At 49.1% G+C, this 26,629-nt stretch overlaps 3 protein-coding genes and 1 pseudogene across 3 annotated transcripts; all 4 read right to left on the bottom strand.

Moving 5' to 3' along the window:
- Positions 1-8,322: 8,322 nt before the first annotated feature.
- On the bottom strand, positions 8,323-8,823 carry LOC136526713 (RING-H2 finger protein ATL52-like). The gene has a single exon (XM_066519295.1). It carries the CDS (start codon positions 8,821-8,823, stop codon positions 8,323-8,325), a length of 501 nt encoding a protein of 166 aa, XP_066375392.1.
- Positions 8,824-13,450: 4,627 nt separating this feature from the next.
- Positions 13,451-15,146, bottom strand: LOC136528476 (protein trichome birefringence-like 19). Its single transcript, XM_066521442.1, has 2 exons — positions 14,482-15,146; positions 13,451-14,233 (listed from the first exon to the last, which is right to left on the bottom strand). The coding sequence occupies exons 1-2, from the start codon at positions 15,025-15,027 to the stop codon at positions 13,460-13,462; spliced, it is 1,320 nt and encodes a 439-aa protein (XP_066377539.1). The 5' UTR covers positions 15,028-15,146; the 3' UTR covers positions 13,451-13,459.
- Positions 15,147-17,324: 2,178 nt separating this feature from the next.
- LOC136526082 (protein DETOXIFICATION 49-like) lies at positions 17,325-18,801 on the bottom strand (annotated as a pseudogene).
- A 4,637-nt stretch (positions 18,802-23,438) lies between these two features.
- On the bottom strand, positions 23,439-23,939 carry LOC136526714 (RING-H2 finger protein ATL52-like). Its single transcript, XM_066519296.1, has one exon. The coding sequence runs from the start codon at positions 23,937-23,939 to the stop codon at positions 23,439-23,441; it is 501 nt and encodes a 166-aa protein (XP_066375393.1).
- Between the last annotated feature and the right edge of the window lie 2,690 nt (positions 23,940-26,629).

Here is a 26,629-nt window from a genome sequence, read left to right as displayed (position 1 = left end):
GTGCCAGCCCTCGGGTTCGAACTCGAGTCTCAGACTACAGAGTTCAGAGACTTAACCGCTGCACTAGTATTGGATGTGTGCTTAGGGTTATTAACTTTTTTGTTTTGACCTAGAGGCCGCTTAATTAATTATAAAATAGAACAAAAAAAATTGGGCCGCCTGGGACTCAAACACGGGTCTCGGGGGCTAAGTTGAGGGGTGTTAACCGCTACACCAGTAGGAGGAGTTTGAAACAAAATAAAAAGTTATCCTACTTAACACCTAACTGCTACACCACATCACTGTCGGTTTGGGAAATGACCCGACAGTGATGTACCCCATCACTATCGGTTTGTAATCAAAACTAGTAGTGATGAGCTATTTCTCTAAGTAAATTAATAATTTATAAAAAAAACAAAAAAAATTGGGCCGCCTGGGACTCGAATACGGGTCTCGGGGGCTTAGTTGAAGGGTCTTAACCGTTGAGACAGCCGGAGGAGTTCAAAACAAAACAAAAAGTTAGAATACTTAAGACCTAACTGCTAAACCACATCACTGCCGGTTTGGAGAATGACCCGGTAGTGATGTACACCCATCACTGTCGGTTTGGAGAGTTACCCGGCAGTGATGTACCCCCATCACTGTCGGTTTTTACTTACAACTGGCAGTGTTGAGATACTGGTATAAAAGAGGTGCGGGTTGAAATTATCCAAATTCATTTCAACCCCACACCAACCCCTCCCCTCGGGCCGCCGGAGCACCACCCCATGTCGGAGCACCGCCCCACATCGTCCACTGCCCCACGCCAGAGCACCACCCTAGGAGCACCGCCCCACACCGTCCACCGCCGTAAGCCAAAGCACCACGCTGTCCGTGCCCTCATTCGTCGTCCACGATGCCAACCATGCCCCTCCTCCTTCCCGATGAGTGCATTCAGGAGCACTCCCACCATCGAGGCCTTCAGGAGCGCGCGGACAGTTGCTTTCCCTCCCCCACGGTGAGTGCATGGCTCACTGCCTGCTGTGTGTTTGATGAAATGCCCCACGGTGTTAGCGCCTCATAGTAGCGCTTGTCCCTCCTGGTTCCTACCTTCCACCACCTATGGCTAGTAACATTGCTGATTTTTTTGTATCACCCACATCACACGTATAATCGTGGTCATCTCAACTCCATCTTTTGTGAGTATTAGTGGTCTCCTTAGACCATGTAGGCTCGGATGCCAAGTAAAGGAAAAAACCAGGGACCTCGGTGGCTTCGTGGATTGCTAGATAGAGCACGGGATGAGTAAAGTGACCGAGTCACAAGATGGCATAACATGGAGTGGTTGGGACAAGAAGAAAGTGACAAATATACACTGTATTAGGAAAATTTAGTTCTAATACATCCACTCCTATGTGTATTATAGTTTTTTTAAGATAGTTGATAGTGTATGCCCACATTGATGATGCTGTTAGGGTATGTTTGTTTGTTTAGGTAAGAATCCCAGGCATCCTATTTTTAAATGTCTGGAATAAAAAATAAAGAACTGCCTTGTGACTTCGGAGAGCATTTGCTGGTTTTTTTATGAGCTTTCTAGCATCCTTACTAAGATAGTCTTTTCTAGTAGATTTTAGATGATTACTGATGATGATGTATTGGGTGATCTTGATACAAACACTGTAGCTACATATTTGATGTTCAAGTACAAATTTGTGTGCTCTTGCCTCTCTATCAGTCAGGAGAATAAATGATACATTTCAATGGCACAGACATGCACTAGCATCCCAAAAATGCATCTAGTTGATTTTTTAATTTCTTGGAAGATGTGGTTTTCTATTATTTGTTCATCAACCCTTTTACAACAAAAGTCCCATTGACATACCTACAAATATTGTTCATTAGAGCAGTGGTATCCATAGCCTCATGTTTCATGTAGATTTTGATATAACAGTGTGTGGATTACCAATGCATCAATGAGAGGTTTTTAGATACTAATGACAATGTAAAACATGACATAGATAGGTGACACCTGAATAAGTGGATTTTATTAAGATATGACTATATAAGTCAATTTTAGCTTCCTCCAAAATTCATAAACCAATCGGTATAATATGACTATTGGGAGCAATGAAGAATTTGGTTATTCATCTTGCACATGAGCAATACTGACAATGTATTGCCGAACAATGTTCTTACTCTTAAGCTTCCCTAGTTCAGTGAGTTACTATAACCACTTACCACATGCCTAATTTACTTAAATGTATAGGCAACCATGGCATGGTATGTAGTGCATGTTGGTCACATGCCTGCGATTTATCGAACCTAGGAAGATTGCTATGCTCAAGTCAATCGCTACCCTGGTAATTTGCACAAAAAGTACAACACAGAAGCTGAAGCTTTGAGGGCCTACTATAGTCATCCGGCCTACCTTGCAAACCATGGGCAACCGGCCTACCATGGTCCAATGAATGCAAACCATGGCCATCCGCTGGCACTGGAGATTGAAGAGAAGCCACCCACCGAAGATGTGAAGATTAGGAGAATTGCTCCTTGGTCTTGGAAAGATGTCATGCTTTTATTTATGGCTATGGTCATTGCTTTTCTTATTTAGAAGTTAATGTAGGCTTAGTTTCGTAGAACAGTAGGTGGACTTTGTTGTATGTGGTCAATCAAACAATGAATTTATTCTAGGTCAACATATGCTATTATTTGACTTTGTTGTATGTGGACTTATTATTAGACTTTGCATTAAACATTATATATATATATGAACATATGCTATTAGTAGTTGTCCGCATCCAAAACTAACCACGATTATGTCACAGCCATCACTCATTGTCGCCTGTTACCCCATCACCGAAGAATAGATCGGCAACAAGAAGCGACTGATATCGCTGGGATGGGAGAGCCGCATGATCCGACAAACAGTGATGGTGTTAATCAGGATGGTGAGAATGAGAAGCCATGGACCCCGTCTGGCCTGCTCGATCTGGGTCAAAATGACCAAGATGGCTAGGTAACTTTGGTATCATGTGACTATGTAGCCACACACGCTAATCAACTGAGAGGGTCATAGCTTACTTGGTGTCTCTAGCAGGAGCCTCTGACGGCCGAGGAGCCAGAGGGTTCGGGTAGCAGGAAGGCCAGATCCAAGCGAGGCGTGTCAAAGATTCCTGTTGGTAGGAATGCACACTGGCACATTACTGAGTTCGATGAATTCGGGGATCCACTCTCACTGCCTATAGCTTTGATCAAATACAAGACTATCCTCGGGTTACTTGTTAGGGACTTCATCCCGATTAGGTATAGGAAATGGATTAGGAAAGATGATGACCCTTGGAGGGTTCCCGAAAGTGAGAAGGATTACATATGGGATGCCAAGATCCCAGAGTATTTCACTTTCCCAAGGGAGTATGATAGGGAGTTAGTCAAGAAAAAATCAAAAGAAATCATGGGGACATGCTTCAAGAATTTCAAGGGGACATTGTATAAGAATTTTGTCCTCCAAAATAAAGAGCTAGATTTCGATGGTGGACAGTTTAGCAAGCATGACTTCTGGTAGGATTTCAAGGAATATAGGTTATCCGAGGAGTACTTAGAACTGAGCAGGAAGAATAAGGAGAACTCGTAGAAAGCGACAAATCCTCATCATCTCGGCTCTCATGGCTATGCCAAAAAGATGCCAGAATTTGAAGCAGAACTTCAAAAGATAGATCGCCTTGCTGAGGAAGGTGTTCAGGTTGAGACCGCTGATTGGGAGCCCAAATCAGTAATATACTGTATGGGGAGGAATGTATGGCACGCTGAGGATGGGAGCTTTAGCTCCACAAATGAACCCATGAGCGAACTCATCCAGAGGATCTCCTAGGTAACTAAGGAGGTGAGGGAGAAAGATGTGCTCACCCAAGCACTCGGAACCAAGGAGCACCCTAGTCGCACTCGAGGAACCAGTGTTGTTCCTTGGAAGCTAGCATTCCCCCAAGAATCTAACACTTGCCAAAGCCGCTCGAGGGGTAGAGCGGAACAGGAGGCAGAGTATTTGAGGCGACTAAAAGAGATGGAAGACCAAATAGAAGCACGGATTGAGGCGACTGTTGAAGCGCGAGTCGAGCAAATTTTGTTGTCCAAGGGCTTAGGAGTACCACAAAACCCTACTCCTACTACCTTTAGCCCATAGTTTAGGGGTCGCAGCAGCTACGGATCGACCCCACTTGACGAAGAAGAGACGAATGTGCCTCATCCGGTGGACGACATCACTGAACCCGTCAATGTCAAGTTGTACATCCGTCAGGAATGGACAAAGGACAAGGTGGCGCTTGGCCAGGCCTAACCTGCGGGAGACGGGACAATTAATGGCCGCCCAATTCCACAGGGGTACGCTCACGTCACCATTGACAGAATACTTGATAAGAAATATAACAAGATACCCATTGAGTACCCCGTAGCGAAAGACAGGCCGAAACTTGGTCAAAACAAGGGCTCTCAAGTGGCTTGGCGCAAGCGCTTCATTAAGCTTGACCATCAATTGTCCTCTGATGATGAGGATGATTGTGAGTCTTCGCCCACCCGCGATGATCACTCACCATCTCCCAACAGAGATCACTCCCCTCCTCATCCAGAGCTATCACCCCCAAGAAGACAGAGGTCTCCTTCTATTCCTCCTCGTCTGACTCCATCTTCATCAGCCCCGAGAAAAGAGACTCCTCCTCCTCCATCTTTATCAACGCCGGGAAAATAGAATTCTCGTCGTCATCCTTCTCCTCCACCTCATCCCAAAACAAGATCAAGGACATCCTTGCAGTCGCAGAAAAGGTCCTTGGATTTGGTCGCTAATGCTCCCAAAGTGGACCAACAAAAAAGAAAAATGCCGTTCAGTGGCAGCGTTACCACCTTGATGAAAGAAAAATTTACAACACGCATCTCGAAGGAAGATTGTGTTAGTTTCTTTAATCTCTGTGCCTCACTGCCTTCATATTTGTTGAAGTCCGAATTCGAAAGGCAAACACAGAATAAATACACTATAACAAGAGACAAACAAATACACAATAAAGATTTAAGGAACATACAGAAGTACATCAAAGACAACCCAGGATTAACCATGGAAGAGGCCGCGAACATCTATTATGATGTACAAGGGACGAGAACACTGGCAATGAAGTATGAAAGGGGCAATCTTTTGGTTTCCGATCATGAGTATAAAAATCTGACAACATATATGCGCCAGTTACATGAATATTACTTGGCTCAAGCAACAGAGACGGACGATTTTGGTTTTGAGGTTATTATCCATTCGCCACATGTTTTCAATTATCCTGAAGAAGAGAAGTTCGATGTCGAGTGGGAGTGCTTGTTCTAGCTATACCAGAAATGCTCTCTCGATGTTCAAATATTGACGCTGTGGACTATGTAAGTACCCTACATGCACGATATACAATTAACTACTCTCTCGAGACACAAATTGTTAACTTTTGAGCACATCCCATGATTTTATGTAGGTGTATAGCAAAATTTTGCATTCTAAAAAGCAAATGGGATTACATATGCTTCTTGGACCCCTTGCGAGTCAATGAGAGCACATGTCTAGGCCTCCATGGATGTGACGTGGAAGACCTGAAATATAGATTGATTGTTGTTTTCGACGAATTCACGATGAAGAACAAAATCCACATACTTCTAGCCTACAACTGCAAGTACGTGTTCTCGGCTTTTAATTTTATGCTTCTTTTTTTATTAAGATTATTCGATAATTAGGATTTTGTGATTGCAACAACCATTTCGTCTTCATTTATGTCAATCTTGCTAAAAATCTGATCGAGGTGTGGGACTCGAAGAAAAAACCATTTCATCATCTGGATGCACTAGTGGCAGTGCTGAATTAGTAAGCGATACTAATAACATATTGTTTTCTAATCACACATACCGCTTTCTAATGTTTCTTCCTTTAATGTTGCTCAGTGTCCGAAAAAGACATATCGGTGGGACGCAGGTCCCATTCAAGGTTGTCGAAATGGAGGGGAAGTACATATCACAGCCGGCGGGAAACAATAAATGCGGGTTTTATGTAATGTGGGCAATGCTTCGCTACATCGGCGGGAAATCGAAAGAAGCCAACAAGTTGGTGTGTATAATCCCCATTTCATTTATGTCTGTTAATAATTCAACAAAATGATTTACTGTTTCTCTTTGGATATCATCTTTTTTGAACGACAGCGCAAGAAATATAACCATGAAAGGCTGTTAGACATGGAGATCGTCGCACTGCAATCGGAGCTGGCAAAATTCATCTTAGCCGAGGTATTGAAAAAAGATGGAGTATTTTCCATTACACAATCCGTGAAGTACAAGTACCAGTATGGCCTAGAGCGGCTCGCTAGATTATTGTAAGAAGTCCGAGAAGCATTGCACAATCTGTGAAGTCCGAGAATATTTTTTTTTATTTTGAGGGATCGAGATCTAGATAAGAATATTTGAATTGTAACCGTAACATTTGTAATGTTTAATATTGATGGACATGTCGTCTACGTAGCGTATATAAAGTGAAACCCGATTCCACGAAAAAATATAAATTAAAATAAATTATAAAACAATAAAATACGAACGGGCCCCACTGCCGGTTAGCAACAAACCGATAGTGTTGTCGTAACCATCACTGTCAGTTAGCAACAAACCGGCATTGTTATCGTAACCATCATTGCCAGTTAGCAACAAACCGATAGTGTTGGCTTGCTCAACACTGCCGGCTTGAGCCATAAACCGATAGCGATGGTTACGACAACACTGCCGGTTTGAGCCATAAACCGACAGTGTAGGCTTACTCAACACTGTTGGATTGAGCCAAGAACCGACACTCTTGATGCAACCTTCACTGTCGGTTGGGACTACAAACCGATAGTGTTATTTAGCTGGACACTGCCGGATGGACCCAGGAACCGATACTGTTGCCTATAGATTAGTGTCAGTTTTTAAGAACCGATAGTGATGTCAACCCCCCATCACTGTCGGTATGCCACTGTCGGTTCAAATTCCGGTAGTGAAAGGGGTTTTTGAACCAACAGTGATGTCCATATCTGGGGTAGTGTATTCTCCCAGTTGTCGCATTCTCTCCCTCTCTCTATGTGTGTGTGTGCGTGTGTGCCGATCCAATGACTCCACTCCTTCACTCTATTTTCTCTCTGTAGACAAACTATCTCCCAGATCTGGTGGAGGAAGCCTACGGACAGCCTGCATAGATGAGGTGCCGCAAGCATGGAGGAGGCTGGTCGGTGGACCTCGAAGGAGGCCGGCGGATGGCAAGCGCGGGGAAGGACCAACGAGGATAGAGGTCGAGGTCAGTGCAGAGGCCAAGGGTGGTGTAATGGAATCCGACGGCGGTGCACAGAGGAGACCTAGGGTGTTGCTGGGTTGAGGTTGGCGGGCAACGCATGTGGAGACAAGGTCTAGAGTAGCATGGAGGTGGTGGGTGGGGCATAGATGATGCTCTCTGTAGATGCCTGGATTTGTACTTGGCCATTCCCTACCTACAGAAGTGCTCCGTCTGTATCCATTCCCCATTTGCAGTGTCTCCCTCTCGACCTCTCTCCTCTCATCTATCTATCCCCTACTTTTCCTCTGCCACTTATGCAGATCTATCTGTGGTGCTTTGTAGATGATTAATCTGGAGCAGGGAGGTTGGGAGATGCTTCTGGCTCTTAATGTCGGAGAATCCGTTGGCAGCGTCCTGGTGGCATGCTGCATGATGAAAGAGCAGAAGCAGGACAACAAGGAGGAGCAGCGGCGGCGACCGAACAACAGAAGCTAGCTTTCCATAGCAGAAGTTGAAACTATGCAGATGGATATTGTTTTTACATTTATAGAGATAGATGTCTAACTCATCTGTTGCTGAAAAACACCATTTTTCACATGTGGGCTTGTGACCGTTTCTATTGATGATGATTAATAGAGACCATCGTCGGCTACCGTCTCTGGAAAGCATTTTTTGGCTAGTCTAAAAGGCCTAAATATAGTACCTTTCTAAATTATAAGATGTTTTGTCATTTCTAGATTCGTAGGTTTTACTATGAATCTAAACATAACATATATCTAGATGTGTAGCCAAAAATTATGTATCTAAAAAAGCTAAAACATCTTATAATTTGGAATGAAGAGAGTAGTGAACAGACACTGTAAATGTATGTGTAAATAGTCTCACATTGATCAAATGCATGCCAACATTTGTACCATCATGCATATGGTAAAATCAAGATAAAAAAGGGCACATTTATCTTAAGAAGATATGAAAGAGTAGTTGGGGGTGCAGCTTAAGAAGATATGCACATGCTTGCACAACCAACACTCCCACCTGCCATGGGCCGTACCTAGGCGACCTTATCTTTCAGTGACGATCTCCAACGCGGGGATCGAGCTTCTTCTCTCCGCCATCTCCACGACCCCTGATGAGGCCGCCGCCTTCGCCTCTCCCTTGGGCGGCCGGTCCACCACGTCGGCACGGCACACGGGGCACGCGCTGCTCTTCCTCAGCCACGAGTCCACGCAGTCCGCGTGGAAGCTGTGCTCGCACCGCGGCAGCTGCCTGCACCGGTCACCAGCCTGGAACGCCTCGAGGCAGACCGCGCAGTCCCCGGCGGCCGCTCCGCCGTCTGCAGACTTGAAGTCGTGGCAAGGAAGCGTGACGAGCTCGCTGGCCGACAGCCCCCCGCCGTGGCCGTCCTGCACGCGCTCCTGGTTGGCGTGCTGGCCGGTGCCGCGGGAGACGAGTCCCCGCCGCAGGGCCCAGAAAACAACGAGGACGTGGACGACGAGCATCAGAGAGACGCCCACGATGAGCAGCGCCACGGAGAGGATTGCGGCTGGGTTGGTCATGATCATTATGGTAGCGTACAGCTAGTGATGATATTCTCTAGACTAAGAAGGGCCATGTTTCTCATGGATCATGTGAAGATTTCTCTTGCTTTTGCCGTTCCTTGCTTTGGATATATACGGCCACCAGTTCAAGTACGTGTTGGGAGAAACCAAAGAAGATGCGATCAGCACTGTATATATTGTATAGTAGGGGCTGTTGGCAGCTGCAAGTTACTGATAGGTACAAGGAAGAAAACGGGTGGCGCAGTAGCTGTTTTTTTTCCCCCTTGAGATATAATTGTTTGTTTGCCATCGTTAATTGCCTGAACCTGCATCCACAAGGCTCGATTGGAATTATAGCAGTGCCGAATTTCGAAGAGGATTTTCACGTTTTGTTGCCTGAAGATAAGCCGACGGTCAAAGGGAGACGGAATATATTTCAACCCTTTTGAAGCATTCCTTTGAAAAAGTGTTTTTTTTTATTTGCATCAATATTTTATTACCACGCTTCTTGCCACAATACTATGACAGTATACGTATTATATCTTCCTATTGTCAGCAGTTTTGGATGGATCTATGCCGTTTCAGCTCATAGAATGTGCAGTTATTTTTTGTTTGTGGTTCATTACAAGCCACTAGAAAAAATAATTAATATCACACGTCAGATTCTGACGTGCAGCCAGACAAAATTGATGAGCTGAGGTGCGACGCACAGGAACTTAGCATGAGCATGCCAGCAGGGTGCAAACACAAGGGAGATACAAATAGGCTCAATCCTATTGGTGACCCCCTGATTAGATCTAGTTGATTTGAGCCATAAATGATAAATCCAAGCAAAAAAAAAAAAAAGGAAAACAACTACGGTCAGCATCCCGCCAATCATAATAAGTGGCGGTTTGAACATCCAAGGATCTCCAAAAATCACATCACTTAGGCCATGTTCGCTTCGCTGAAATTTGGCTTATGCTGATGTTTATGCTGATATGTCGTGAAAGAAAAATATTGTTCGTTCGTTGAAAAATACTGCTGAAGTAGTTAGCTAATTTTCAAATATGGAATTAGGTTAACTGAGCTTAACTTGCATCCGTCGGCTTAGTCATGGACTCATGGTACCATCTAATCCTCATTTCTCTTTTTTTTGTGAAAAATAATCCCCATTTCTCTAATATATACTTCTATGCATCTCATATATGTTTGAATGTTTCTTTAAGAGATAGTACAATATGACATATCACAGTCATATACTATACCTTCCGTTATGGTGGCATCACCCTGGCGCGGGTCACGACTCATGACTGAAAGTATCATCTTATTTCAGTGCCGGACCAACGACCGAAAGTATCATCTTATGGTGGCATCACCCTGGCGCGGGTCACGACTCATGACTGCCCGCGGCCTCAATGTCAGGCGAGGCTGAGTGCTCCTCCATAGGCCGGGCGAGGCGGAGCGTGGACCCAAGGGTCGGGCGAGGTGGAGTCCTCCCCCAGAGGCCAAGCGTGGCGGAGCGTAGACTCAAGGGTCGAGCGAGGCGGAACCCGTGGCCTCGGGGTTGGGCGAGGCAGAGTCCTCCCCCAGAGGCCGGGAGAGACGGAACTAGCCCTTAGAAGTCGGGCGAGGCGGAGCTTGCGCACATGTGGGTCGGTTGGAGCTGTAGGCGCGCTCTTGACTGCTCGGACGTATCAACGTTGATGGTCATTAGCTCTTCCTCTTCGGGTACTCTAGTATTGGCCCCCGACACATCTGATTCGGTGACGTGGCTTCTGGAGTCCTCTGGAATCTTCTAGAGTAGTTTTTGCCTCTGATAAGTGCGATTTAATTTGACGTTTTGATCCCCTTGATGGTTTTCTGAAATAACCCTGCTGAAAATATAGATTCACAAAAACTCGTGGAAATTGTCAGTTTAAACCCCCTAAATCTATGTTGGTGATCATTTTTATGCATTATTTTAAGCTATATTGATGTTTATAATGAATAATAACTACCGTCAACACTCGTCGACATCGTCGGCGCCAAAGGACGCGAGCAGCGAGTGCGGTGTGCGTCGGTCCATGGCAGTGAGTGTGGATCGTCGAGTATCGTCGGGGTTCTGCACCATGGCAGCGTGCAGCGTGCCGAGGTAGCGAGCATGTACGGCAGCGGCCCGCCCACCGCCGACCGCCTCCCCAAGCTCACCGTGGTAAGCCATTGACTTCCGGTGATCCACATGCATGTTCCGTTTCGTAACTTTCGTCCATGCCAGCTAGATATTGGGTTGTAATGGTTTCGTGCATATGCATGCAGCTGCGGCTGTGCATATGCTGCTGCCGCGGATGGCGTTTGAGGACATCACGCTCGGCTCCGGCGCCAACGAGCTGCGTGTGCCCATGGCCGCGTCGCTGTGGATCCAGGATCCCCATGCTGCCCATCCACCACGACGGGGGCGCGGACGCGCACGACGACACAAGTTCAGGCCGGACCGGTTCGCGCCCGGGGGCACACGGCCATGGGCCGGGCGGTTCCTGCCATTTGCATCAGCTCTCGCAGCTGCATCGGGCAGGCTTACGCCATGGTTGAGACCAAGGTCGTGCTGGCCATGCTGCTCGCGAGCTTCCGGTTTGGCATCTCCGACACGTACGGCATCGTGGGAAATATAGGCGGGAGTTTTGGAGGTTGAAACACAAGGAGGCTGGGTGTTTTTTGTAAACTTGGCAGGGGCACAGCGTCTACCTTCCACGGTGGCAAGGCCACGTCACATACTGGTGATGGTGTGACGGGTCTTGGACTGCTGGTGTGCGACTGGAATAAACTAGGGACTACATGGTTGTCATTTTAGTAAGGATGGGAATGCTCCAAAAGTTTAAGGCCGTGTATTTTAGGGGGTGTTTGGTTTCTATAGGAAAATTTTAGTCCCTGTTCCATCGGATGTTTGGACACATGCATGAAGTATTAAATATAGACGAAAAAAATAACTAATTGCACAGATTGTGGCTAATTTGCGAGACGAATTTTTTAAGCCTAATTAGCCCATAATTTGACAATGTGGTGCTACAGTAAATATATGCTAATGGCGGATTAATTAGGCTTAATAAATTCGTCTCGTAAATTAGTCTTCATCCATGTAATTAGTTTTATAATTAACTCATATTTAATTCTCCTAAATAGCATCCGAACGTCCGATGTGACATGGACTAAAATTTAGTCCATGTAACCAAACACCCCCTTACTCTATAAAAAAAAGCCTGGGACAGCCTGAAATCATCGGCTCTGTGCGGTGGTATAATATTTTTCTCTCCCAACAAATCAGAATAAGCGGTTTATCGACGGATTGGCCCTAATACTAATTTGCCAAAAAAAAAAAGTCTAGGCCGGCGAATAATTGGCCCAATACTACGGCCCATAACCACCACTTCCTTTTTCCTTCCCTTCACACATCGCCCCTATTTCCATAACCTTCCCCATCCTCTGCAACTGTAGAAGCCGCAACGCAAAGCGCAAGGAGGGACTCCGCAACCACCACGATCTCCCTCTCCCACCCAGATCGCCGGCCCGCGGCGGCGCGGAATGGAGGTGCCGCCGGAGATACTCGACGCCCTCGCGGGCTAGTTCGCGCAGTCGCTCTCACGCGACGCCGCCGCGCACCTTGCCGCCGAGCAGAGCATCTCCTCCTCCGCCTCTTTCCCGGGCTTCGCGCTCGCGTTCCTCGGCTTCGCCGCCTCCCCGCGCCACGGCCTCCAGCCCCGCCTCGCCGCCTCCGTCCACTTCAAGAACCTGCTCCGCCGCCGGTGGCCCAAGCCCGCCGCCGACACCGACGACCACCTCCCCGCCTCCGACTGCGCCATCATCAAGGCGCACCTCCTCCAGCTCCTCCTCACCGCCCCGCCCCTCATCCAGGCGCAGCTCCCCGGGGCCCTCGCCGCTGCCGCGACCTCCGATTTCCCAACCAGGTGGGAGTCGCTCCTCCCGTCCATCGTGTCCTCCCTCGGCACTGCCGTCAACGCGGGGGACATCGCCGCCACCAACTCCCTCCTCGTCGCCGTGGTGTCGCTCTTCTCCCGCTTCCGCAACACTTTCGACAATACTGCCCTCCGCCTCGACCTCAAGTACTGCCTTGACATCTTTGCCGCCCCCACTCCTCGAGGTCTTCCTCTGCGCCTCCCAGATCATTATTCATGCTCATGGACTTTGAAATATTTGATGTTTTACATGCATTTCACTGCACTACACAGATTGAAGATCATTATTCAGGCTCATGGACTTTGAAATATTTGATGTTTTACATGATTTGAAGCTTATGTGAACTACTTTCTCTGAGGTTTATGCTAGTGAAATTAGCAGAGATAAGGAAGGAGGTTCAGTGCCCCATCTGTTTAGGTGAGAATATTCTTTCTAATTTGCTTAGAGAAACCTGGATGTTATATTATTATTTTCAGTTTTTAGTAAGTAGCTGCGAACTACTTATTGGAAGAAACGCACGAACTACAAGCTGATTTGCTGCTGAAGAAAAACATAAGTTCAAACAAACATAAACATAGTAGTTTTGATAAGTGCACGCTCAATTAGTTTCGATCTAGTAGTTTTGTAAATTTGCACGCTCAATTAGTTTGTGAGTTTCCTTGGGACAACAAATAGGAGCGGAAGAAACACACGGACCACGACGGTAGTAATGTGCAGTTGCGTCAATGGATCAAGACGGATCCCGGAGGAGCATCTGGAGCAGCATGTCGTTCCAGGCGTCGATGGGGCCGGGGAGGCACCAGTGCACGCAGTCATGGTACAGCGTCACGTTCTCGTGCGGCCAGTGCCCGTACCGGCTCGGGTGGCCGTCGGGCCGGAGCACCATCGCCGCCGTGGTGTCCATCAGCACCAGCCTCGTCCCCCCGCCGCTCGCCTCCGCCTCCGCCTTGGCCCTGGCGAACTCCTCCACCTGCAACTTGTGGAGGTCCAGGTCCAACCCCGCCATCCGCGTCTCGTTGGGCGCGAACGGCCGCGTCCGGCGGCAGTCCCCGCCCCGGTCCCATTCCCCTCCCTCGAAGTGCGACGTCGGCGACAGCGTCCGCAGGATCACCGTCCCGCTGAACCGGCCGGGCCCCCCCGCCGTCAGGACGCGGAGCGCGGAGCGGAACGCCATGCGCAGGGAGTAGCGCAGCGTCAGGTCGGGCACGCCCGGGACGAGGCAGTAGTGGCACCCGACGACGCGCCCGCCCGCGTAGAACACGGCCGGCCGGGTGAACCAGGTCGCCGCCGAAAGCACGACGCGGTCGAAGCCCGAGACGGCGTCGCGCCACGCCGCGTCCGGCTGGTCCAGGTAGATGTCCCACATGTGCCGGCGGGGGTCCGGCTGGTGCCCCCGCACCAGGAACGGCGACCAGAAGATGGCCATGGTGAAGTTGTACGGCTCGTAGCGCATCGTCCGGAACTCTGGATTCGTCGTCGTCGAGATGTCTTTCGGGTACGCCACCTGCAAACAGTTTTATTTAGCAGATGACATCAGAAATCACGACATGTTCGTTTAAACTTATCGACCGTTAAAATAATAAATCAGGATCAGCTATTTACTAGTTCGATTATTAAATACTAGTCGTCGAAACTACTGCACAAATTGGCAAGAGAGAGACAGGAAAAAGAAGGTTTGCTGCAACTTGAAGTTGAAGGAGGCAAGGACCAAGGAGGCAAGACAAGGCAATAAATGCAGAGTAAATTCGGCACCTTGGACAGCAGGCACATGAGGGACTGCATGTGGTTCCTGGCGAGGGAGTCGCCGACGAACGCCAGCGACGAGTTCCGGACGGCGTCGAAGAAGGCGGCAGCGTCGAAGCGCGGCAGGTCGCAGCCGTCGGGCCGCCACCGCCAGCGGAGGAAGCCGCGGTCGGGGCGGCCGTACTTCATGCAGTTCTGGTGCTCCTGGATGAACGGGCAGGTGAGGTTGGTGTAGTACGGCGCGTCGTCATCGGGGACCCACTCGCCCGGCCGGAAGATGTCGCACCCGCTGGGCGCCCGGACGGCGGCTGCGCGGGGGCGCGAGGGTCCGGACGGAGAGGGCAGGGAGACGCCGGAGCGGTACGCGTCGAGGAAGGAGCACGGGCGGCGCGCCGTGGCGAGGAGGAGGAGGACGAGGGCGACGACGGCGAGCGCCGGGAGTGATGCCGCGGTCGTGGTGACGACGAGCTGGAGCTTGTGCATCGGCAGATCCGACGCGATGCCTAGCAGCCGCTGCCGCAGGTTGCTGCGCTTCTGCTCGATCTTTGCTTGCATTTTGAGCTGGAAGAAGAGGGAAGAGAGCTGCTAATGGTGGTGCGAAGTGCAACCAGATAGATAGAGTAAAGAAGTAGCCTGCCTCGGTAAAAAATGTCAGCTTGTTCGGGAGGCCGTATCGTATGGTGGATTATTTATTGCTGGCTGGTTTGGTGTGAGAGAAAAACACTATTTCCGACTGGAAATTTATGATCATTTACGAGCAAGCGAACAGGCTGTGTAGCGTTGCTGGCTATCGTCGTACGGCAGTTATTATTCTACTGCTCTATGCGTCAAACAAGTGGCCTGCTGGCTTGGATTTATCAACCGGCTACGAGATATTTTTTTCTCACGACAAAATAGTTTTAGCCAACTTTAATACTAACCGAATAAGCCGAAGAATATAATTATAACATCTTTGACCATCAAAATAGGTCAAATTTGACCATATTTATAGCAACTAGTATTAATATTTGTCTCCAAATAAAATTATTATAAAAATATATTTTATAACTAATCTAATAATATTTTTTGCATTATAAATGTTCATATTTTTTAGAGAATTTTGGTCAAAGTTGAGATCGATTGATTGTGAGAATTGCATCCTTTAGTGGGTGCAGTGAGCAGTAATAATATAATACATCCAAGGACAGATATGAGCGGGCCGCTTGGCGCATGTGATGTGTGGAGCACCCTGTCAGCTCGGACACTTTATTCGGACCGCAGCAGCGTTTTGGGGCCTATTCGGTCCTCTTCAGGGCATGGGCCGGCCGGTCACGTGGCCGTCCGTTCGAGTGATCAAGTGGATGATGCACCTCCATTTGTTTAAACGCTACGGCGGCAGTCTCGCTTGATGGCTGGGAATTTTCGAGAAGCCGACAACACAAACGTTATGAATTTCTCTCCTTTTTTTCAAGCTACAAACGTTGTGAATTGAATGCACAAAGACCGTGACGGCCGTGTAAAAAAAAGAAGTAATGGAAGCCACAGGTGAGGTGGCGCGTGCGGCCAGCGGGACGCCTTGTGGCATCAGTGTGTCACCTAAAGAGAAGCAAGTCCTACCACCGTGTCCCGCCTGACATGATCCGTCAGAATCGAGCGCCGGCAATGATCGGAAGCACTACCGCCCGGCAATGGTCATCACTGCCTCGCCCGCGCCGGCTCCGGCCAAACGCCCAACAAACTATATTTTCTTTTCAGGTCCGACAATACTATTGTGCCCAGAGAGACGGAAACAAAGGCTTGTTTTGTTTGCTACTAAAATTTATCATGCAAAATTTTTAACAAGGAAAATTGTCATAAGTTGAACATAGATATTTGTCAGTTTGCCACAGATTTGACGATGCAAACGTAAAATATTGATAAGTTTTGCTAGTGTGTGTGTGTGTATATATATATATAGATATATATACTTGTAGTTGGCTATAAAATAACTTATTTTGTAGTCACTTTGAGTTACGATAATTGCTATGTTAATTTACGAGATTATAGTAATTCTTTACTAAATGGTTTACTATAACGTTATGGTAAATATTTCCATGTGTTATAGTAACCCAACTATCGTAAATATGTATTGACATTATCGTAAATTAGTATATAAAATTATCGTAAATAGACGTGGCTACAGAATAATTTATTTTATAGCTGGCTACTGAATATATTCTTCCTATATATATATATCCTATAACTAAAAAAAATAAAAATAAGATAAAATTTTTGTGCGGCTTTTTTTCCCCTTCTCATCCATGCGATACCGCATCACGCACTACACTCCATCCTCCCCTCGCCGTCAGCCCCGCACGCCCACAGCCTCCCCCCACCGTTCGAGGGATATCTAACTATTTGCCACTCTTATGGTGGCTGCCTCTCCGTTTGCCAACTTTACCGTGCCAATTACAAAATTACCCGAGAAAACAGTAACCTTGCTAATATTTTGCCATTTTCGCTGACGTATCATGCCATATCAGCGCGCCAGCGTGGAAGTTAACGCCTCCGTCTCCGCTGACCAACGGCGCCCGTTCGTCTCCGCTGACCAAAAGCACAGTACGGTACAGAACTGATGGTGGATGGATCGGACGCCTAAGCTAAGCAGCTGCTGTGGATCCATCATCTAGCTTGTGTACGTCCATGCAGGCACTACACTGCTCTAGCTTCCTCTCTCTTGTTCACGTTGTTGTTGTCATGTCAGAATATACTAGGAGTATACGAAACCATGCGTGTGTGTGTGTCGGAAAACTCTGAAGATAAGATGCTTGGCAGACAAGCGTCCGAGCTGGGTGCCATCTTGCTTGTCTTCCTCTTCTTCTTCTCGTCCTAGCTCATGTGTAGTGCTGCCATGTCAACAACGTCCTTCCTTCCCTCGTCTGCAGTTTTTTCCTTGCACGTTGGACTAACTCCTGCTGGCTAGCACATATATTGTGCATTGTCCACCGATCTATATCCGCATCCATCCACCGAGAAGGAAGAAAACAAACAGCAAGCACTAGTAACAATAAGATCAAGTGGCCTGATTGGAAAAAGCTGCTCGATGTCCGTGTCACCAAGCAACAGGCGCGACTTCTCGTCTCCGCCAGCCTTGTCGTCGCTGTCCTTGGCTCCGGTGAGCTGCCTCGAGCGCTTGGCCTCGCACGCCCAGTCCGTGCGGCCGATGACCAGCAGCATGCGCACCGTGCCGTGAACATGCTCGCCCACACGTTCCGCACCACGAACGCGAACGCGGAGGCCAAGCCGCCGAAGGCGAAGCCGAGCATGAGCCCCACCGTGGCGGCGCGGCTCGCCTCCTCGGGGCGGTTCGCGCCCAGCTCGTTGCTGACGCGGGTGGACACGCCGATGCCGAGGGAGGAGGGGAAGATGTAGATGAGCGACGTGGTCTGGATCAGGATGCCCATGGACGCCACCGTGACCTGCGGGTTCAGCAGCAGGCCGCACAGCAGCAGCATGATCTCATACCACCACCACTCGAGGCAGACGCTGACTGACGCAGCTCGGCAGCGCCAGGCTGACGAGCTCGCCCCAGCCGCGGAAGCTCTCGCGGGAGAGCACGAAGCCGCCGGTGCGCCTGTGGACGCCCTTGAAGAAGATGTAAGCGAGGAGGAAGAGGAGGAGGTTCAGGTTGGCCAGCACGGAGGCGGATGCCACCCCCCTGATGCCGAGGCCGAGGACGGTGACGAGGACGTAGTTGATGGGGAGGTGGATGGCAATGGCGAGCGCGGCGCAGACCGTGAGCGGGAGGTTGATGGACTGCGCCCGGAGGTATATCCGCACAGGGTGGATGAACGCCTGGAGGACGAGGTCCGGGAGCGACGCCAGGATGTAGGTCTCGGCGACCGCCGCGATGCCGGTGTCCTGGCCGCAGAGGAGGAGGAGAGGCCGCATGTGCATCCACAGGCCACCGATGGGAACGGCCGCTGCGATGAGCAGCAGCACCGTCCTCTGCATGGTGATTCCGAGCAGCGAGAAGTTGCCCGCGCCGAATGCCTGCCCGCATATGGGCTCCATGCCCATGGCGAGGCCGGAGAGCACGGAGTACCCGGTGATGTTGGCAAAGCAGAAGGAGCAGCTTTTTCCAATCAGACCACCAAGTGGGAACAACAATGGCGGCAGCAGCAGAAGCAGAAGGAGAAGCTCACCAAGCGCGACGCCTGGGACTGACTGGGAGCTGCTAGCGCCGTTTAGCTACGCACACAGGGACGTCAAGTTCCTGGTACGCTGAAGTGGCGTGCCACGTCAGCGAAAATGACAAAATATTAGCAAGGTTACTATTTTCTCGGATAATTTTGTAATTAGCACGATAAAGTTGGCATAGATATCCCACGGTTCGATCCCTCCTGGAGGCATCTTTTTCCGAAAAAACTAAAACGTCCTCCTCCTCTTCGCTCGAGCGACAGAAGCCGCGCCCTCTCAACTTCCGCCGCCGCCACATGCCTCGACGACCTCCCCAGCTTCGGCAGCCACCTCTGGCTCGCCGGCGATGGCCGGATCTGAGTCAGGCCTCCCCTTGCGATACCGCACGTAACCTCGCTCCGCGCCATCGCCGCACGCGCCCCCTACGCCCGCTTCCCTTCCAAACGTCGGCGGCTGCTGCGAGTGGTCCGCGGCGGCGGCGCCCATCCTCCTCCTCCTCCTCCTGCTGCTGCTGCTCTGCCCTCCCTCCCCATCCTCTCCCTCTCTCCCCTTCCCTCCCGAGGCGACGACCCCCCTGCGGGCAGCGCGCCGGCGTGGGTGGGGCCCGGTTGCCTCCTTCCTCTCATGTCCGCGTGCAAGTCGCTAAAACGCCGCAATCACCGCCCCCACCCACCATGCGACCCGCTGGATCCCACCAGCCGCCGCAGCGCGTGCCGCTCCCCATCCCCATCCCCGCACCACTATCGCCCTCGCCCCTCGCTCGGCCAGTGTCCGTGGCCGTCGAGCGGCCACCGTCCACGCCGTCGAGCGGCTCCCCCGTCGTCCTTCTCACCCGATTCCGTCTCGCGGCGTCCTCGTCGTCGCGCGGCCTGCGTCCTCGCCGTCGAGCGGCCGCCGTCCCTTGGTGCGTTCCCACCGCCCTCACTCCCCTCGACCGACGGGGGCGCTGCCCTGCTGCCCTCGACCGACGATGGCCCTGCTCCCCACGACCATGGTGGCATCAGGCCCTCCCCCGGCCGCTACTGCCTGGGCACGGTCGCGGCCAGGCCAGGGATGATGAAAAGCAACGCGTATGGCGGATTCGCCGCGGTCGGCCTGGATCTGGCTCCTGGATGGCGAGAGGTGGCGACTGCTGAGTGGACACGAGGATGAAGGGTGGCGAGATGAGCATTAACCCCGTTCGTGCTGGTATGCGGTCTTTCCTTCCCTTTTGTTGCCTCCCCTTCATTGCCTATGGAATGCGCTGATGATTGTGTTTGATCCTTAACCAACGAAATTGGTAGCAGTACGTATTTTGAGTTCTCCGCTACTAATCATTGGTCAGATGGTGATGCAGTTCCCAAATCAGAATAATGGTCAATGATGCTTTGTAAATTTTGCAGTGGCCCGTACTTGTAGTGGCGAACAGCAGCTACTGGTGGACTTGAATCAGCACACAAGTAGCTCAGTGTAAGTTAAACGAACTGCTGTTGTTATAAAAAAGTTATAAAAAATTAGATCGATCTTGGGGCTACTGAACTTAGACTTAAGTCCTTTTGCTACTAGATACAAGGCCGCGAACATCTATTATGATGTACAAGGGACGAGAACACTGGCAATGAAGTATGAAAGGGGCAATCTTTTGGTTTCCGATCATGAGTATAAAATCTGACAACATATATGCGCCAGTTACATGAATATTACTTGGCTCAAGCAACAGAGACGGACCGATTTTGGTTTTGAGGTTATATCCATTCGCCACATGTTTTCAATTATCCTGAAGAAGAGAAGTTCGATGTCGAGTGGGAGTGCTTGTTCTATAGCTATACCAGAAATGCTCTCTCGATGTTCAAATATTGACGCTGTGGACTATGTAAGTACCCTACATGCACGATATACAATTAACTACTCTCTCGAGACACAAATTGTTAACTTTGAGCACATCCCATGATTTTATGTAGGTGTATAGCAAAATTTTGCATTCTAAAAGCAAATGGGATTACATATGCTTCTTGGACCCCTTGCGAGTCAATGAGAGCACATGTCTAGGCCTCCATGGATGTGACGTGGAAGACCTGAAATATAGATTGATTGTTGTTTTCGACGAATTCACGATGAAGAACAAAATCCACATACTTCTAGCCTACAACTGCAAGTACGTGTTCTCGGCTTTTAATTTTATGCTTCTTTTTTATTAAGATTATTCGATAATTAGGATTTTGTGATTGCAACAACCATTTCGTCTTCATTTATGTCAATCTTGCTAAAAAAATCTGATCGAGGTGTGGGACTCGAAGAAAAAACCATTTCATCATCTGGATGCACTAGTGGCAGTGCTGAATTAGTAAGCGATACTAATAACATATTGTTTTCTAATCACACATACCGCTTTCTAATTGTTTCTTCCTTTAATGTTGCTCAGTGTCCGAAAAAGACATATCGGTGGGACGCAGGTCCCATTCAAGGTTGTCGAAATGGAGGGGAAGTACATATCACAGCCGGCGGGAAACAATAAATGCGGGTTTTATGTAATGTGGGCAATGCTTCGCTACATCGGCGGGAAATCGAAAGAAGCCAACAAGTTGGTGTGTATAATCCCCATTTCATTTATGTCTGTTAATAATTCAACAAAATGATTTACTGTTTCTCTTTGGATATCATCTTTTTTGAACGACAGCGCAAGAAATATAACATGAAAGGCTGTTAGACATGGAGATCGTCGCACTGCAATCGGAGCTGGCAAAATTCATCTTAGCCGAGGTATTGAAAAAAGATGGAGTATTTTCCATTACACAATCCGTGAAGTACAAGTACCAGTATGGCCTAGAGCGGCTCGCTAGATTATTGTAAGAAGTCCGAGAAGCATTGCACAATCTGTGAAGTCCGAGAATATTTTTTTTTATTTTGAGGGATCGAGATCTAGATAAGAATATTTGAATTGTAACCGTAACATTTGTAATGTTTAATATTGATGGACATGTCGTCTACGTAGCGTATATAAAGTGAAACCCGATTCCACGAAAAAATATAAATTAAAATAAATTATAAAACAATAAAATACGAACGGGCCCCACTGCCGGTTAGCAACAAACCGATAGTGTTGTCGTAACCATCACTGTCAGTTAGCAACAAACCGGCATTGTTATCGTAACCATCATTGCCAGTTAGCAACAAACCGATAGTGTTGGCTTGCTCAACACTGCCGGCTTGAGCCATAAACCGATAGCGATGGTTACGACAACACTGCCGGTTTGAGCCATAAACCGACAGTGTAGGCTTACTCAACACTGTTGGATTGAGCCAAGAACCGACACTCTTGATGCAACCTTCACTGTCGGTTGGGACTACAAACCGATAGTGTTATTTAGCTGGACACTGCCGGATGGACCCAGGAACCGATACTGTTGCCTATAGATTAGTGTCAGTTTTTAAGAACCGATAGTGATGTCAACCCCCCATCACTGTCGGTATGCCACTGTCGGTTCAAATTCCGGTAGTGAAAGGGGTTTTTGAACCAACAGTGATGTCCATATCTGGGGTAGTGTATTCTCCCAGTTGTCGCATTCTCTCCCTCTCTCTATGTGTGTGTGTGCGTGTGTGCCGATCCAATGACTCCACTCCTTCACTCTATTTTCTCTCTGTAGACAAACTATCTCCCAGATCTGGTGGAGGAAGCCTACGGACAGCCTGCATAGATGAGGTGCCGCAAGCATGGAGGAGGCTGGTCGGTGGACCTCGAAGGAGGCCGGCGGATGGCAAGCGCGGGGAAGGACCAACGAGGATAGAGGTCGAGGTCAGTGCAGAGGCCAAGGGTGGTGTAATGGAATCCGACGGCGGTGCACAGAGGAGACCTAGGGTGTTGCTGGGTTGAGGTTGGCGGGCAACGCATGTGGAGACAAGGTCTAGAGTAGCATGGAGGTGGTGGGTGGGGCATAGATGATGCTCTCTGTAGATGCCTGGATTTGTACTTGGCCATTCCCTACCTACAGAAGTGCTCCGTCTGTATCCATTCCCCATTTGCAGTGTCTCCCTCTCGACCTCTCTCCTCTCATCTATCTATCCCCTACTTTTCCTCTGCCACTTATGCAGATCTATCTGTGGTGCTTTGTAGATGATTAATCTGGAGCAGGGAGGTTGGGAGATGCTTCTGGCTCTTAATGTCGGAGAATCCGTTGGCAGCGTCCTGGTGGCATGCTGCATGATGAAAGAGCAGAAGCAGGACAACAAGGAGGAGCAGCGGCGGCGACCGAACAACAGAAGCTAGCTTTCCATAGCAGAAGTTGAAACTATGCAGATGGATATTGTTTTTACATTTATAGAGATAGATGTCTAACTCATCTGTTGCTGAAAAACACCATTTTTCACATGTGGGCTTGTGACCGTTTCTATTGATGATGATTAATAGAGACCATCGTCGGCTACCGTCTCTGGAAAGCATTTTTTGGCTAGTCTAAAAGGCCTAAATATAGTACCTTTCTAAATTATAAGATGTTTTGTCATTTCTAGATTCGTAGGTTTTACTATGAATCTAAACATAACATATATCTAGATGTGTAGCCAAAAATTATGTATCTAAAAAGCTAAAACATCTTATAATTTGGAATGAAGAGAGTAGTGAACAGACACTGTAAATGTATGTGTAAATAGTCTCACATTGATCAAATGCATGCCAACATTTGTACCATCATGCATATGGTAAAATCAAGATAAAAAAGGGCACATTTATCTTAAGAAGATATGAAAGAGTAGTTGGGGGTGCAGCTTAAGAAGATATGCACATGCTTGCACAACCAACACTCCCACCTGCCATGGGCCGTACCTAGGCGACCTTATCTTTCAGTGACGATCTCCAACGCGGGGATCGAGCTTCTTCTCTCCGCCATCTCCACGACCCCTGATGAGGCCGCCGCCTTCGCCTCTCCCTTGGGCGGCCGGTCCACCACGTCGGCACGGCACACGGGGCACGCGCTGCTCTTCCTCAGCCACGAGTCCACGCAGTCCGCGTGGAAGCTGTGCTCGCACCGCGGCAGCTGCCTGCACCGGTCACCAGCCTGGAACGCCTCGAGGCAGACCGCGCAGTCCCCGGCGGCCGCTCCGCCGTCTGCAGACTTGAAGTCGTGGCAAGGAAGCGTGACGAGCTCGCTGGCCGACAGCCCCCCGCCGTGGCCGTCCTGCACGCGCTCCTGGTTGGCGTGCTGGCCGGTGCCGCGGGAGACGAGTCCCCGCCGCAGGGCCCAGAAAACAACGAGGACGTGGACGACGAGCATCAGAGAGACGCCCACGATGAGCAGCGCCACGGAGAGGATTGCGGCTGGGTTGGTCATGATCATTATGGTAGCGTACAGCTAGTGATGATATTCTCTAGACTAAGAAGGGCCATGTTTCTCATGGATCATGTGAAGATTTCTCTTGCTTTTGCCGTTCCTTGCTTTGGATATATACGGCCACCAGTTCAAGTACGTGTTGGGAGAAACCAAAGAAGATGCGATCAGCACTGTATATATTGTATAGTAGGGGCTGTTGGCAGCTGCAAGTTACTGATAGGTACAAGGAAGAAAACGGGTGGCGCAGTAGCTGTTTTTTTTCCCCCTTGAGATATAATTGTTTGTTTGCCATCGTTAATTGCCTGAACCTGCATCCACAAGGCTCGATTGGAATTATAGCAGTGCCGAATTTCGAAGAGGATTTTCACGTTTTGTTGCCTGAAGATAAGCCGACGGTCAAAGGGAGACGGAATATATTTCAACCCTTTTGAAGCATTCCTTTGAAAAAGTGTTTTTTTTTATTTGCATCAATATTTTATTACCACGCTTCTTGCCACAATACTATGACAGTATACGTATTATATCTTCCTATTGTCAGCAGTTTTGGATGGATCTATGCCGTTTCAGCTCATAGAATGTGCAGTTATTTTTTGTTTGTGGTTCATTACAAGCCACTAGAAAAAATAATTAATATCACACGTCAGATTCTGACGTGCAGCCAGACAAAATTGATGAGCTGAGGTGCGACGCACAGGAACTTAGCATGAGCATGCCAGCAGGGTGCAAACACAAGGGAGATACAAATAGGCTCAATCCTATTGGTGACCCCCTGATTAGATCTAGTTGATTTGAGCCATAAATGATAAATCCAAGCAAAAAAAAAAAAAAGGAAAACAACTACGGTCAGCATCCCGCCAATCATAATAAGTGGCGGTTTGAACATCCAAGGATCTCCAAAAATCACATCACTTAGGCCATGTTCGCTTCGCTGAAATTTGGCTTATGCTGATGTTTATGCTGATATGTCGTGAAAGAAAAATATTGTTCGTTCGTTGAAAAATACTGCTGAAGTAGTTAGCTAATTTTCAAATATGGAATTAGGTTAACTGAGCTTAACTTGCATCCGTCGGCTTAGTCATGGACTCATGGTACCATCTAATCCTCATTTCTCTTTTTTTTGTGAAAAATAATCCCCATTTCTCTAATATATACTTCTATGCATCTCATATATGTTTGAATGTTTCTTTAAGAGATAGTACAATATGACATATCACAGTCATATACTATACCTTCCGTTATGGTGGCATCACCCTGGCGCGGGTCACGACTCATGACTGAAAGTATCATCTTATTTCAGTGCCGGACCAACGACCGAAAGTATCATCTTATGGTGGCATCACCCTGGCGCGGGTCACGACTCATGACTGCCCGCGGCCTCAATGTCAGGCGAGGCTGAGTGCTCCTCCATAGGCCGGGCGAGGCGGAGCGTGGACCCAAGGGTCGGGCGAGGGTGGAGTCCTCCCCCAGAGGCCAAGCGTGGCGGAGCGTAGACTCAAGGGTCGAGCGAGGCGGAACCCGTGGCCTCGGGGTTGGGCGAGGCAGAGTCCTCCCCCAGAGGCCGGGAGAGACGGAACTAGCCCTTAGAAGTCGGGCGAGGCGGAGCTTGCGCACATGTGGGTCGGTTGGAGCTGTAGGCGCGCTCTTGACTGCTCGGACGTATCAACGTTGATGGTCATTAGCTCTTCCTCTTCGGGTACTCTAGTATTGGCCCCCGACACATCTGATTCGGTGACGTGGCTTCTGGAGTCCTCTGGAATCTTCTAGAGTAGTTTTTGCCTCTGATAAGTGCGATTTAATTTGACGTTTTGATCCCCTTGATGGTTTTCTGAAATAACCCTGCTGAAAATATAGATTCACAAAAACTCGTGGAAATTGTCAGTTTAAACCCCCTAAATCTATGTTGGTGATCATTTTTATGCATTATTTTAAGCTATATTGATGTTTATAATGAATAATAACTACCGTCAACACTCGTCGACATCGTCGGCGCCAAAGGACGCGAGCAGCGAGTGCGGTGTGCGTCGGTCCATGGCAGTGAGTGTGGATCGTCGAGTATCGTCGGGGTTCTGCACCATGGCAGCGTGCAGCGTGCCGAGGGTAGCGAGCATGTACGGCAGCGGCCCGCCCACCGCCGACCGCCTCCCCAAGCTCACCGTGGTAAGCCATTGACTTCCGGTGATCCACATGCATGTTCCGTTTCGTAACTTTCGTCCATGCCAGCTAGATATTGGGTTGTAATGGTTTCGTGCATATGCATGCAGCTGCGGCTGTGCATATGCTGCTGCCGCGGATGGCGTTTGAGGACATCACGCTCGGCTCCGGCGCCAACGAGCTGCGTGTGCCCATGGCCGCGTCGCTGTGGATCCAGGATCCCCATGCTGCCCATCCACCACGACGGGGGCGCGGACGCGCACGACGACACAAGTTCAGGCCGGACCGGTTCGCGCCCGGGGGCACACGGCCATGGGCCGGGCGGTTCCTGCCATTTGCATCAGCTCTCGCAGCTGCATCGGGCAGGCTTACGCCATGGTTGAGACCAAGGTCGTGCTGGCCATGCTGCTCGCGAGCTTCCGGTTTGGCATCTCCGACACGTACGGCATCGTGGGAAATATAGGCGGGAGTTTTGGAGGTTGAAACACAAGGAGGCTGGGTGTTTTTTGTAAACTTGGCAGGGGCACAGCGTCTACCTTCCACGG

The sequence above is a fragment of the Miscanthus floridulus genome, chromosome 19, assembly GCF_019320115.1.
Source record: "Miscanthus floridulus cultivar M001 chromosome 19, ASM1932011v1, whole genome shotgun sequence".
Classification (NCBI taxonomy): Eukaryota; Viridiplantae; Streptophyta; class Magnoliopsida; order Poales; family Poaceae; genus Miscanthus; species Miscanthus floridulus.
The sequence above is the reverse complement of the archived record's forward strand: the minus strand, read 5'-3'. Positions and strand labels throughout refer to the sequence as shown.